This window comes from Lichenostomus cassidix, chromosome 1Aa, assembly GCF_008360975.1.
Source record: "Lichenostomus cassidix isolate B80296 chromosome 1Aa, HeHo_3.0, whole genome shotgun sequence".
Lineage (NCBI taxonomy): Eukaryota > Metazoa > Chordata > Aves > Passeriformes > Meliphagidae > Lichenostomus > Lichenostomus cassidix.
This window is the reverse complement of record NC_139480.1, coordinates 963652-978322: the sequence shown is the minus strand read 5'-3', so window position 1 is coordinate 978322 and position 14671 is coordinate 963652. Positions and strand designations below refer to the sequence as shown.

The window sequence follows — 14671 nt, the reverse complement described above, 5'->3', positions numbered from 1 at the left end:
GGAGCTGCCCAAACCCCGTTGTCCCCATTTTGGTCCCGAGCAGCTCCCAGACACCTGTACAGCAGTGGGAGGAGCAGATTCCCATTCCCCCTCCCAACATGGGGGAGCAGCTGTTTTGGGGTGGGACATCCCGGCTGCTCCATCCCGGTGCCACTCGTGTCCCTCACCCCTTCACAGCCACCGGGAAACCGGAAACCCCAAGGGCTGCGGTCGGAATTCCTCCCGGCAGCGAGAGGAGATAACGGGATCGCTCCGGCAAAGCTTCCCCAAGGGCACCGCGGGAGCCAAAACAGCTCCGGCTGCCCCAGGGACACAGCCTGGCTCGATAATTCCCCGCTGGGACTATGGGGACACGAGGGGAGCTCGAGGCCACCGCTTTGGGGACAATGCTCCCACCCCATCCCCATCCCAGAGCCCTCCTTGTCCCCAAATCCTTGTCCCCAAATCCTCGTCCCCAAATCCCCGCCTGACCCCAAGGACGCTCAGGAGAAGCTGAGTTTTCCAATGTTTTATTCGTGTTTTGAGATTACAGAGTCTTTATTGCTGATCTAATACAATCACTCAGACATTAATATTTAAAACATCCTTTTGAAATGTTACGGTTGCGACGTTTTCGTTTCCTCGCTGCTGATGGGTTTTGTCTCATTATCTCTAAAGTTCAGAGCAGAATTCATTTCCTTTATACGATTTTGCTGGTGTTACCTAAAATCTCCTTTTTCCTAAGTCTTGAAAAATGTGTTACATTAAAGAAAAAAACCAAAAAAAAAAAGATAAAAGAAACCAAACCCCATTACACGTTTAATTTAGAGATGATCATAAGATATGATTCCAGGTTGATTAGGGAAAAAAAGCCAAGCGAGCCAAAAAGCTTTTACAGGAGAAGCAGAACATGGAGAAGAGCTTTAAAAATCGAGGTGGGGAAAGCCAGTTGGGATTTTAGTATTAATATATATATTTTTTTTCCCCTCCTATCTACCTGGAAGTTAAAAAGGGTTTAAAAGTGGGCAGGGAGGGACCCAGGGCTGAGCAGAGCAGCACAAGCGATGGCTTTGGGGCAGAAGGGCTTTCCCAGGGGGGAAGTGGCTGCAGTGGGGTTGGGATTGCTGCTCTTCCCAAAGCTGCTCTGCCCCACAAAGCTGCATCCCACCCGGGCCAGGAGCAGATCCTGTGCTTGGCTCTCTGGAGAGCAGCAGGAACTCGGGGAGAAACACCTGGGTGGGATGTTGCAAACAGCTCAGGGCACTCTTCCCATAAAATCTCAGGCTGTGGGTAAAATTAAGGAGCAGAGATCATTTCGAGTCTGCGGTTGGCGATCAGTTGGCAGGGAAGCTTCTCAAGGCCTGAAGGGCTCCTCAGAGCCTTCTCCAAGCCCTGACACCTTCCCAAGGCTTCCTCAAGGTCTCCTCAAGGTTTTCCTTCCAGGTTTTGAGAGATTTCAAAGACAAACTCGGAACAAACTGGCACATGGGAACATTTTCTCCGAAGGCGAGCGGCTCGTGGTTGACCTGACTGGGAATCCCTCGAGAGCCGTGGGAAGGACTCAGCCACTGAGGCTGCAATTCCATTTCCCTTCCTTGTGCGTGAATGAGCTGCCAAAGAGTTCTGGGTGATGGCAGAGGAGCCCAGGAGGGCAGAACACAGATCTGCAGCCCACGGGAGGCTCGGGAAGCGAAGCAGGAGCACAACAAAGGTGTTCCTGCTGTGCTCAGGGGCTGGGCAGGTTCATTTTAGAAGGATCACGTTCTCCACGTGAGGATGAAAGCGACTCCGGTGAGACACCAAGACTTGGGGATTCACCTTGGTCAGGGTCACGCTGTCCTGTGCCCAGCTGGGACATCCTGGGATCAAACTCGGGCAGATTTATTCTCCATCACCTCTGACACATCGAGATCCGAGGTGACCGCAGGGTTTTAGTGACACTGAGCTCCTCCCTCACACAGAATCCGTGGGGTCGCTCCTCGTACATTCCACAGGGGGATTTCTGGATTCACCCACATCTGACCAGAAAACAAAACTCCAAACGTTTCCAGTGAGGACCGAAATTCAGCTGGAGAAGGACCTGGGTCCTCCCAGCCGGGATGGCCGGCGAGCTCCGCTTGGCTTGGGAAGAGCTGCCGGCGCGTGAGCAGCATGGGCGGCGAGGCCCTTGGGAACATGGCTTTGGTTCATCCATGGAGGTTGGTTGGCACTCGGAACAAAAGCAGCAGGAAAACACCGCGGGACTGCGGCCGAGGTGGTGGCGCTGGGCTGAGGCTCCTCGGGGCTGTGGTTGAGGCTCCTGGGGCTCTGCTCCCCAGGGCTCCACGGGGCTCAGCTCCATGGGGCTCAGCTCCACGGGGCTCTGCTCCACAGGGCTCTGCTCCTTGGAGCTCTGCTCCACGGGGCTCTGCTCCACGGGGCTCAGCTCCTCGGGGCTTGGCTCCTCGGGGCTCCTCAGAGCTCAGCTCCTCAGGGCTCTGCTCCTCAGAGCTCTCCCTCGGAGCTCTCCCTTGGAGCTCTCCCAGCAGCTCCTGGCAGGGCTAAGGCGAGGCTCCCAGCTGGGCACTTCTGCAGCACACAGAGAGTGTGGAATCTTCTCCAGCCAGATTCCCCAGGGGCTCCCGGCTGGGTTGCCACATCGAGGTTTTTGGCTTCGCTGTCCAACAGCTGGAGAGGTTTCCCGGCTGCCAGGAAATCACAGAGGAACCCAAAAGCGACTCCCGGGGTGATCAGGGATAAGGGATATTCCACAGCTCGATTCCAGCAGCTTCCTCCTTCCAGCCTTCCCCGTCCTCCCAGCCCCGCGAAAGAACGAACCCAGAGAGAGAAATGAAAGGAACGGAAAGAGAAAAATCCACCGTCTCCCAGTCCCGCGGCAGGACGAACACCAGTGGCGGAGGCCACATGAACAGTATTCTAATTTAATAAATAAATAACCTAAAAACACACGGTCGACTATGGCAGCAAGCCCGGCTCTAGCGTGGGAAGCTTGCGCGGTTTCATCCTGTACAGTAGTTGAGAAAAGACTCGGGTGGTTGTTGCTGTTCCTCGCGAGTTCTCAGGACGCAGCGGCAGGAACTCAGTATCTGGAAAAGAGGGGAAGGTGGGATTGGTGAGAGGGGAAGCTGTCCTTCCCTGAGAGGGGATTTTGGGAGGGGGAACTGAGGAAGGGATATGGTCCTCGCTGCCTCCGAGGTGACCACAGGAGGTTTGAGGGTTGTGGCTCCTCCTCAGTGCAGGGAATTCCTGTGACCCTCAGTGGATCCCAAACTCTCCAAACCTCGCTCCCCACACAGCTGGGCAGCACCAGACACTGAAATCAGGCTAGAGAGCTGAGCCAGAGGGAATTCCTGCACAGCCATGGGGAAACACCAGGAGTTTGCAGGGGAAAAAAAAAGCTCAGGATGTGGGAAAACCCAGTAATCCCCAAAGTGGGAGTGCTGTGGTGCAGCACTGCTCTCTGCCTGCCAAGAAAATCCCTTTTCCTCCACAAAAAGGATCTGGGGAAACCCTCCCAACACACTGATCCACATTTGTGCAAAGCCATCTCATTTCCATGGTGGAAATCCATGGCAGTGCTGGCTGAGAAATGTGGGAAGGGAAGGGATCCAAGGGGTCCTACTGAAAATCATTATTATTTTGGGGGATCTGCCCAGCCCGTGCTCAGGAAGGAGCTGTGAGAGCAGCCCAGGGCTGAGGCTGCTCTGTGCCACCTCATCCTCTGTCAAACTTTAAAAATAAAGCCACCACCGAGCTGGTGGCACCGCTGTGGCATCTGCCATGTCTGGGTGACAGCTGCTGCCACACACCGAGGGCTCCTGTCCTGCCAAACGCTGCTGTCACAGCTCCAACCACGCCGAACCCTCCTGCTCTGCAGTGGGAACTGCAGAATGTTCCCTGTGGGGTCAAACCCTGTCCCCTGTGTCCCCTGTGTCCCCTGTGTCCCCAGGGGCACCTGTAGTAGTTGGGTTTGAAGGGTCCATTCTTGTTGAGCCCCAGGTACTTGGCCTGCTCGTCCGTCAGCTCCGTCAGGTGTGCGTCGAAGGTGGGCAGGTGCAGGCTGGCCACGTACTCGTCTGGGGGACAGGAGGACAGGGCTCCTTAGGACAGCCAGGATGGCAGAACGAGTCCCCAAGGGCTGGGCCAGGAGCCACCCGACAGCTCCGGCAGGTGACACCTCACGCCGAGGGGTGACAAGCCACCCCTGCCTCAAAAACCCCAATTCCCACCCAAAAACCCGTTCTGCGGCCTAAGGGTGGTTGGTGTGGCTGTGTTGTGTCCCCAGGGTGGAGCTCTGCTGGGTGGGATGGAGCTGCTGTGTCCCCAGGGTGGAGCTCTGCTGGGTGGGATAGAGCTGCTGTGTCCCCATGGTGGAGCTCTGCTGGGTGGGATAGAGCTGCTGTGTCCCCAGGGTGGAGCTCTGCTGGGTGGGATGGAGCAGCTGTGTCCCCAGGGTGGAGCTCTGCTGGGTGGGATGGAGCAGCTCCACTGCAGAATTCCCGGGGGACAATCCCTGCACTGGGATGTGTCCCAGAGCCAGGGAAGGAGCTGCTGGGGGACCCTGAGCCTGGCCTGGTGTCACCTCCCGGCTGTGAAAGTGCCACTTCCCGGCTGTGACAGTGCCCCCTCCCGGCTGTGACAGTGACATAGTCTGGTCCACTGTCACCTCCTGGCTGTGACAGTGCCACCTCCAGGCTGTGAAAGTGCCACAGCCCAGCCCAGTGCCACCTTCCGGCTGTGAAAGTGACATAGTCTGGCCCAGTGTCACCCCCCAGCTGTGACAGTGCCACAGCCCTGCCCTGTCGCCCCTCCCAGCAGTGACAGGGACACAGCCCAGCTGTGACAGTGCCCCCTCCCGGCTGTGCCAGTGCCACAGCCCGGTGTCCCCTCCCGGCTGTCCCCTCCCAAGCCCCAGGGAAGGCAGCTGCAGGCTGTTACCCATTTTTTTCGGCAGCAAATACACGTCCTGCTTGTAGCGTCCCTCGGGAGCGTTGTAGAGCTCGATCAGAGCCAGCGCCTGCGGGGACACTCGGGTCAGTCTGTCCCCGCTGTCCCCCGGAGCACAGCCTGCCCTCCTCCAGCCCCAGCCCTGCTCACCTGCGTGGTGGCAGTGATGGACAGGACGAAGGTGGGGACAGTGGAGCAGCTCAGGTTCAGCAGGCGGCCCTGGGAAGCAAAATGTGGTGTTTGTGACCCTGCAGGAGGCACAGGAACCAGAAGGTGTCCCAGCTGAGGTGACACATTCTTTGTCACCTGCACTGACCCCAGGGTGCTGGCTGCCCTGAGGAAGTGAAAATCTCCCTGTGGGAAATGCCCCGCAGTGGGATAAATTAAAATATGGGAGCTTTTCTTCATCCCAGGATCTCAGGGGGACCTTGTGGCTCTGCACAGGGAGGGGACAGGAGGGGACAGCCAGGGGGTCAGGCTGTGCTCCAGGGAACAGGGACAGGAGAAGAGGGAACAGCCTCAGGCTGGATTTTGGGAAATTCCTTCATGGAAAAGGTGGTCAGGCACTGGCAGTGTTGGAATTCCCATCCTTATTGGGATTTCACAGTCCTGTGGATGTGGCACTTGGGGACATTGGCAGTGGTGGGAATGGCTGGGCTTTTCCACCTGAAATCATTCCATGATTCCATGATTCCATGATTCCATGGCCCATTCCATGATTCCATGGCACAATTCCATGATTCCCTCACCTCTGCCAGCAGCACAATCCTCTTCCCGTCCGGCCAGATGACATGATCCACCTGGGATCTCACCCTCTCCCACGTCAGCTCGGGTGTGCGCAGGCTGGCCTGGGAACGGGATAAAATGGGATAAAACAGGATCAAAATGGGATAAAAATGAGATAAAAATGGGATAAAACACCATCACCCCAAACACCATCACCTCAAACACTGTCACCCCTAAACATCATTATCCCAAACATCATCACCGTAAAACATCATCCTCCCAAACACTGTCACCCCAAAACTCCATCACCCTAAAACATCATCCCAAACACCATCACCCCAAACAGCATCACCCCTAAACACCATCACCCCAAAACTCCATCACCCCAAAACACCATCACCCCAAACCATCATCACCCTAAAACATCATCAACCCAAACACCATCATCCCAAAACATCAACCCAAACACCATCACCCCAAACCATCATCACCCCAATCACCTCACAGCATCATCACCTCAAAATGCCATAACACCATTATCCCAAAGCACCATCACCCCAAAAGATCATTGCCATAAAACACCATCACCCTAAAACACCATCGCTCCAAATACCAGCACCCTAAAATATCATCACCATAAAAAACCATACTGCAAAACACCATCACCCCAAACATGTCACCCCAAACACCACCACCCTAAAACACCATCACCCCAAATACTGTCACCCCAAACACATCACCCCAAACACCATCACCCTAAAACACCATCACCCCAAATACTGTCACCCTAAAACATCATCACCCCAAACACCACTGCCATAAAACACCCTTACTGCAAAACACCACCACCCCAAACCATCACCCTAAACCATCATCACCCCAAAACACCATGACCATAAAACATCATCACCCCAAACCATCATCCCCGTGAAAAATCAGTACCACAAAGCACCATCACCCCAAACATGTCACCCTAAATATCATCACCCCAAAAGGCCAACATTGTAAAACATAATCACCCTAAATATCATCACCCCAAACCAATCACCCCAAACCCCATCACCCCAAACCAATCACCCCAAATCCCGTCCCCAGCCCCGCTCACCACGTCGATCTCGGTGTTGGAGTGTCCCATGTTGCAGACGATGCAGCTGTTCTTCATCCTGTCCAGATGTTCCCTGGTCACCACGTTCTTGTTCCCTGCAGGGAAAAATCCCATAAATCCCAAATCCCCCATAGATCCCAAATCCCTCATGAACCCCATAAATCCCCAAATTCCCATAAACCCCAAACCCCCCATAAACCCCAAATCCCCCATTAACCTCAAACCTCCCATTAACCCCAAATCCCCCATAAACCCCAAACCCTCCAAAACCCCAAATCCCCCATAGATCCCAAATCCCCCATAGACCCCAAATCCCCACAAGCCCCAACTCCCCATTAACCCCAAATCCCTCATAAACCCCAAATCCCCATAAATCCCATTAACCCCAAACCCCCACTGACCCCAAATCCCCCATAGATCCCAAATCCCCATTAACCCCAACCCCCATAAATCCCCATAAACCCCAAATCCCCATAAATCTCCCATAAACCCCAAATCCCCCATAGACCCCAAACCCCCATAAGCCTAAATCCCATTAACCCCAAATCCCCCATAAGTCCCCATTAACCCCAAATCCCCCATAGATCCCAAATCCCCATTAACCCCAAATCCCCATAAATCCCAAACCTCCCATTAACCCCAAATCCCTTATAAACCCCAAATCCCCTATTAACCCCAAAGCCCCATTAACCCCAAATCCCTTATAAACCCCAAATCCCCTATTAACTCCAAAGCCCCATTAACCCCAAATCCCTTATAAACCCCAAATCCCCCATAGATCCCCCATAAATCCCAAATCCCCCACAGACCCCAAATCCCCCACCAAGGGGCTGATTTGGGGCAGATTTTGGGGTGAATCCCTCCTGCCCCATACCTGTGCAGGTGATCACAATGTCCACCTGCCTGATGACCTCGTTGAGCTTCACCAGCCGAAATCCATCCATGCTGAGAGGGAAAACAGGGAAAAGTCACCCCAAAATCCCAACCTGAACTCCCCAAACCCCAAAAATCAGGACACTGGGAAATTCTGGAGGATTTGGGATGATTGGGAGGAGAAGTGAGAAGAGATTTTGGGGTTTTTATCTGCAAACCCCAATTCTCCACCCGATTTTTGGGTTTTTTTTTCAAGCTGTTCCTCCTGCCAGGAACATCCAGGAGTTGTGGATTCACCTGTGGGATTTGGATCACCCCAAAAAAACACCCCAAAAACCCCACTGATCCCAAAATCCACATTTCCCCAGCCAGGTGAGCTCAGGGATAACCAGGACAGAAGTTTTTTTGGGATTTGTCACCAATCCTCCCCAGAATTCCTTCCTGTGTTTCTCCCAAGCTGCAAAATCCTCGTTACTATAAAAAAAAATCCTTTTTTTTTTCTGCTGAATGTCCCAATTTCCTGATTTTTTCCCCCAATTCTCCTGAGAGGAGCCACGTGCAGCAGCTGCCTCGTGCAGAGCTGGGAAAAGGATAAAATTCCTAAAATTCCCAGGGAAAAACCCAAACCCCCTGGTTTTCCTGGGAAAAAAAATCCCAAATTCCTTGGTTTCCCCAGGGAAAAAACCCAAATCCTGTCGTTTTTCCCAGGAAAAAATCCTAAATCCCGTGATTTTCCCAGAAAAAACCCCCAAATCCTGTGATTTTCCCAGAAAAAAACCTAAGTCCCTCAGTTTTTCTGGGAAAAAACCCAAATCCTGTCATTTTCCCAGGAAAAAATCCTAAATCCCGTGGTTTTCCCAGGAAAAAAAACCCCAAATCCCCTGGTTTTCTCAGGAAAAAACCCAAACCCCTTTTTTTCCCAGGAAAAAATCCCAAATCCCCTGGTTTTCCCAGGAAGGAAAGATCACCACTGAGGGGTTCTGGCTGTGGTTTTCCTGGGAAAAATCCCAAATCCCTCTGTTTTCCTGGGAAAAAACCCAAACCCCCTTTTTTTCCCAGGAAAAAACCACAATTCCCCTGTTTTTCCCAGGAAAAAACCCCAAATTTATCCGGTTTCCTCAGGAAAAAACCCCATTTCCCTGATTTACTCATGAAAAAACCCCAAATCCCATGGTATTCCTGGAAAAAAACCCCCAATTTCCCTGGTTTTTCCCAGGAAAAAACCCCAAATTTGCCCGGTTTTCTCAGGAAAAAAATCCAAATCCCATGGTTTTCCCAGGAAAAAATCCAAATTTCCCCAGTTTTCGCAGGAACAAAAACCCATTTCCCTGGTTTTCCCAGGAAGAAACCCCAAATCCACTGGTTTTCCCAGGGAAGAAACCCAAATCCTGTGGTTTCCCAGGAAAAAAACCCAAATTCCCTGGTTTTCCTGGGGAAAAAACCCCAAATCTTGTGGTTTTCCTGGGAAAAAACCTGAATTCCCTGCTTTTCCCAGGAAAAAACACCCCAAAACCCCTGCTTTTCCCAGAAACAACCCTCAGTTTCCCCAGTTTTCCCAGGAACAAAAACCAATTTGCCTGGTTTTCTCAGGAAAAACCCCCAAATTTCCCTGATTTTCTCAGGAAAAACCCCCGAATTTCCCTGATTTTCTCAGGAAAAAAACCCAATTTCCCCATTTTTTTCAGGAAAAAACCCCAAATCCCATGTTTTTCCCATAAAAACCCCAATTTCCCTGGTTTTTCTCAGGAAAAAACCCCAAATTTCCCTGATTTTCTCAGGAAAAAACCCCAATTTCCCCGTTTTTTTCAGGAAAAAAACCCCAAATCCCATGTTTTTTCCCATAAAAAACCCCCAAATCCCATGTTTTTCCCACAAAAAACCCCAAATCCCATGTTTTTCCCACAAAAAACCCCAAATTCCCTGGCTGCTGAGCTCACCAGGCCTGCAGGGCGCAGATGGGGTCGATCTCAGTGACATACACGATGGAGCCCATGGCCTTGAGAGCAGCACAGCAGCCTTTGCCCACCTGGGAAAATTGGGAATTGCAGTGGGAATTTGGGAATGGAGAGGCAGAGTTTGGGATGGGAGTTTGGGGTGGAAGGAATTGGAGGGCTGGAGGGTGGGATTCCTGGGATTGGAGTGAAAATTGCATTCCTGGAGCTCAGAATTCCCAGATTTGGAGCAGAAATTCCATTCCTGGAGCACAGAATTCCTGGGATTGGAGCAACCTGAGACTTGGATCAGAGAGACACTAAAATCCCCAAAATTTGGACATGGATTAAATGGGTAAAATTCCACTCCTGGAGTATGGAATTCCCAGGTTTGGAGCAACTTGAGGCACTAAAAACCCCAAAGTTTGGACATGGATTAAACGGAATAAATTGCATTCCTGGAATATGGAATTCCTGGGATTGGAGCAACTTGAGGCACTAAAATCCCCAAAATTTGGATGTGGATTAAATGGGTTAAATTCCATTCCTGGAGTATGGAATTCCCAGGTTTGGAGCAACCTGAGGCACTAAAACCACCAAAATTTGGACATGGAATAAATGGGTTAAATTACATTCCTGCAGCATGGAATTCCCAGGTTTGGAGCAAAAATTCCATTCCTGGAGCACAAAATTCCCAGGTTTGGAGCAAGCTGAGACTTGGATCAGAGAGACACTAAACCACTAAAATTTGGACATGGATTAAATGGAATAAATTCCATTCCTGGAGCTCAGAATTCCCAGATTTGGAGCAAAAATTCCATTCCTGGAATATGGAATTCCCACATTTGGAGCAACCTGAGGCATTAAAAACCCCAAAGTTTGGACATAGATTTCATGGATTAAATTCCCTTTCTGCAATATGGAATTCCTGGGATTGGAGCAATATGAGACACTAAAAACCCCAAAATTTGGACATGGATTAAATGGGTTAAATTCCACTCCTGGAGTATGGAATTCCCAGGTTTGGAGCAACCTGAGGCACTAAAAACACCAAAATTTGGACATGGAATAAATGGATTAAATTCCATTCCTGCAGCATGGAATTCCCAGATTTGGAGCAAAAAATTCCATTCCTGAAGCACAAAATTCCCAGGTTTGGAGCAACCTGAGACTTGGATCAGAGAGACACTAAAAACCCCAAAATTTGGACATGGAATAAATGGATTAAATTCCATTCCTGGAGCACAGAATTCCCAGGTTTGGAGCAAAAATTCCATTCCTGGAGTATGGAATTCCCAGATTTGGAGCAACCTGAGGCACTAAAATCCCCAAGGTTTGGGATTAAATGGATTATATGGGTTAAATTCCATTCCTGGAGTATGGAATTCCCAGGTTTGGACATGGATTAAAGGGAATAAATTCCATTCCTGGAGCTCAGAATTCCCAGGTTTGGAGCAACCTGAGACTTGGATCAGAGAGACACTAAAAATCCCAACATTTGGACATGGAATAAATGGATTAAATTCCATTCCTGGAGCACAAAATTCCCAGATTTGGAGAAGAAATTCCATTCCTGGAATATGGAATTCCCAAATTTGGAGCAACCTGAGGCACTAAAACCACCAAAATTTGGACATGGAATAAATGGGTTAAATTGCATTCCTGGAGCTCAGAATTCCCAGGTTTGGATATGGATTAAATGGAATAAATTCCATTCCTGGAGTAAAATTCCAGGATTGGAGCAAAAATTCCATCCCTGGAGTATGGAATTCTCAGGTTATTGGATAAAATATTAAATTAAAGATCATAATAAAGATAACAATAAATTATAAATTACAATAAATTATTATAAATTTACAATAATTTATAGATAATAAAGATAATGACAAATCAATATCTGGAGATGTCAATATTCAGGTATTTAAGATATTCTGAATATTTGATTTTTTAAATTTTTTTTTTTTTAGGATTCATCTTTGGCATCTCTTTTACCACAAAGAGGAGAATAAATTGATTTAATAATAAAGTGGAATTCCCAGTGGGAAAAATGGGGAAATTCTTCCTCCTTACCTCCCCATAGCCACAAACCACCACCTGCTTCCCTCCAAACATCATGTCTGTTGTCCTCTTCAGGCTGAAGAAAAATGGGGAAAAAATCACAATTAAAGATCAGAATTAACTCCTGGATTAATTAATTAATTAATGATCCTGCTCCCCTGACACCCACGGGAATTCCAAAGGCAGGGAAGACCCAAAAAATGCCTAAAATCTGATTTTTTTTTCCTTTTTTAAGGATGGAGGTGATTTTGTTAATTAATTTAGTTATTAATTAATTAATGATTCTGCACCCCTGACCACCCACAGAAATTCCAGGGGCAGGAAAGACCCAAAAACCACCTAAAATCTGATTTTTTTTTTCCTTTTTTAAGGATGGAGGTTATTTCCTTCTTCCAGCAAAGAGGAATTTGTTTTGGGAGTCTTTTTAAATTCAATTTTAATTCATTTATTTTGGGTTTGAGACTCCAAAAACACTAAAAATCCTCTCCAAGTCTATTTTTTTTCCTGATTTTTTTGCTGCCAACTCCAAACTCCCCCCAGAGAGACCCCAGGAGCAGCAGGGAATTGGGAATTCCTTGCCAAACCCCACAAATTCAGCTCCCCCTGGATCCCTCCTCCTTTCTCCTGTCCTACATTCCAGGTTATTTTTAGCTCTGCAATAAATAGGTTAGCAGTGCAGGGAAGGTGAAATTCCCTGTTTTCCCAAGGAATTCATCTCAAACAGCTCTGCCTGCATCTCCCTCAGTTCTGCCTGCAATTCCTGGCATTAGCCAATCCTGGTTTTTTCCGTGGAATCCCAGGGTGGTTTGGGTTGGGAAGGACCTTCAATCCCTTTTTATCCCATCTTATCCCATTTTATCCCATTTTATCCCATTTTATCCCATTATTCCATGGGACTAATGGAATTGGGTTTCTCCCATTCAGGGACAATTCCATTTTATCCCATATCCCATATCCCATATCCCACATCCCAATTCCCACATCCCACATCCCACATCCCAATTCTCAATTCCCAATTCCCATATCCCATATCCCATATCCCAATTCCCATATCCTAATTCCCACATCCCACATCCCATATCCTTTCCCACAAGGCTTTGGTCACTTCCAGGGATGGATCAGCCTCGGTTTCTTTGGGAATTCTGTTCCCATGTTTCACCCCCTTGCTTTTCCCATCATTTTCCCCTCTGCACATCCCAAATCCCACATTCCCTGTGGGAATTCCCTCTCCCCATTCCCTATGGAAATTCCCTGTTCCCTGTGGGAATTCCCTCTTCCCATTCCCTATGGGAATTTCTCCCCCATTCCCTGTGGGAATTCCTCTCCACCATTCCCAGGGTGAATTCCCTGCCCCATCTTAGTGGGAATTCCTCCTCCATTCCTGTGGGAATTCTTTCCCACCATTCCTTGTGGAAATTCCCTCTCCCCATTTCTATGGGAATTTCTCCCCAATCATTCCCTATGGGAATTCCTTCCTCATTCCCAGTGGGAATTCCTCCTCCCATTCCTGTGGGAATTCTCTGCCCCATTCCTGTGGGAATTCCTCCCCCATTCCCTGTCAGAATTCCCTCTCCCCTTTCCCTATGGAAATTCTTCCACCATTCCCTGTGGGAATTCTCTGCCCCATTCCTGTGGGAATTCCATTCCCAGTGAAAATTCTCTCACCCATTCTTGTGGGAATTCCCTCTCCCCATTCCCTACGGAAATTCCCTCTCCCCATTCCTATGGAATTCCTCCCCTGCTTTCCCTATGGGAATTCCCTCTCCATGTTCCCTGTGGGAATTCCTCCCCCATTCTGTATGGTAATTCCTTCCACCATTCCCTGTGGGAATTCCTCCTGCATTTCTATGGGAATTCCTCCCCCCATTCCCTATGGGAATTCCCTCCCCACTTTCCCTATGGGAATTCTCCCTCCACCATTCCCAGTGGGAATTCCTCCACCATTTCTATGGGAATTCCTCCCCCATTCACTGTGGAAATTCCCTTTCCCCATCCCTGTGAGAATTCTCCCACCAGTCCTTGTGGAAATTCCCTCTCCCCATTTCTATGGGAATTCCTCCCCATCATTCCCTACGTGAATTCCTTCCTCATTCCCTGTGGGAATTCTCTGCCTCATTCCCTGTGGGAATTCCTCCTCCCATTCCTGTGGGAATTCCCTCTCCTCTTCCCTATGGAAATTCCTCCCCCATTTCCTACGAAAATTCCCTCTCCCCCATTCCCTGTGGGAATTCCTCCCCATCTTTCCCTATGGAAATTCCCTCTCCCCATTCCAAACCCCCCTGTGGGAATTCCTCCCCATCATTCCCTATGGAAATTCCCTCTCCCCATTCCTATGGAATTCCTCCCCTGCGTTCCCCATGGGAATTCCCTCTCCATGTTCCCTATGGGAATTCCTCCCTCATTCCCTATGGGAATTCCCTTTCCATGCTCCCTGTGGGAATTCCCCCCCTGCTTTCCCTATGGGAATTCCCTCTCCATGTTCCCTGTGAGAATTCTTCTCCCATTCCCTGTGGGAATTCCCCCCCTTCTTTCCCTGTGGGAATTCCATCTCCACCATTCCCTATGGGAATTCCTCCCCCATCATTCCCTGTAGGAATTCATCTCCCCTTCCCTGTGGGGATTTCTCCCCCATTCCTATAGAAATTCCTCCCCCATTCCCTATGGGAATTCCCTCCCCCCATTCCCATGGGAATTCCTTCTCCATATTCCCGTGGAATTCCCACTCACCCATCCAGGATGGACTCCCGGCAGCAGTAGAGGTTGTCAAACTTCTGTTTGGTGACAGAGTCGTTGACGTTCATGGCAGGAACACAGAGCTTGCCAGCCTTGGAGAGCTGGTACAGCCTGGGGGAATGGGGATGGGTTAGCCATGGGAATGGGATTATCCATGGGAATGGGATTATCCATGGGAAATCATTCCCTAGGATTGGGAATCATCAGGATGGGGCTGGGAAGGGCTGGGAAAATCCCATTCCATGGGCAGCAACACTTCCCATTATCCTGGGATGCTCCAAACCCCATCCAAGGACACTCCAGGGATCCAGGGGCAGCC

At 49.8% G+C, this 14671-nt stretch overlaps 1 protein-coding gene across 3 annotated transcripts in view; it reads right to left on the bottom strand.

The window, feature by feature from the left end:
* Nucleotides 1-493: 493 nt before the first annotated feature.
* AHCYL2 (adenosylhomocysteinase like 2) overlaps nt 494-14671 on the bottom strand; it is a 69986-nt gene continuing 55808 nt past the window's right edge. For all 3 annotated transcript variants that reach the window (XM_085081315.1, XM_085081334.1, XM_085081325.1), the window contains exons 8-17: nt 14347-14463; nt 11632-11695; nt 9568-9656; nt 7632-7702; nt 6758-6852; nt 5676-5774; nt 5077-5145; nt 4918-4996; nt 3935-4055; nt 494-3065 (exon numbers count right to left, since the gene is read on the bottom strand). In XM_085081315.1, the coding sequence (XP_084937441.1) occupies nt 3059-3065; nt 3935-4055; nt 4918-4996; nt 5077-5145; nt 5676-5774; nt 6758-6852; nt 7632-7702; nt 9568-9656; nt 11632-11695; nt 14347-14463 (811 nt within the window). In that variant the 3' untranslated portion in view covers nt 494-3058. The remainder of the gene's footprint in view (nt 3066-3934; nt 4056-4917; nt 4997-5076; nt 5146-5675; nt 5775-6757; nt 6853-7631; nt 7703-9567; nt 9657-11631; nt 11696-14346; nt 14464-14671) is intronic.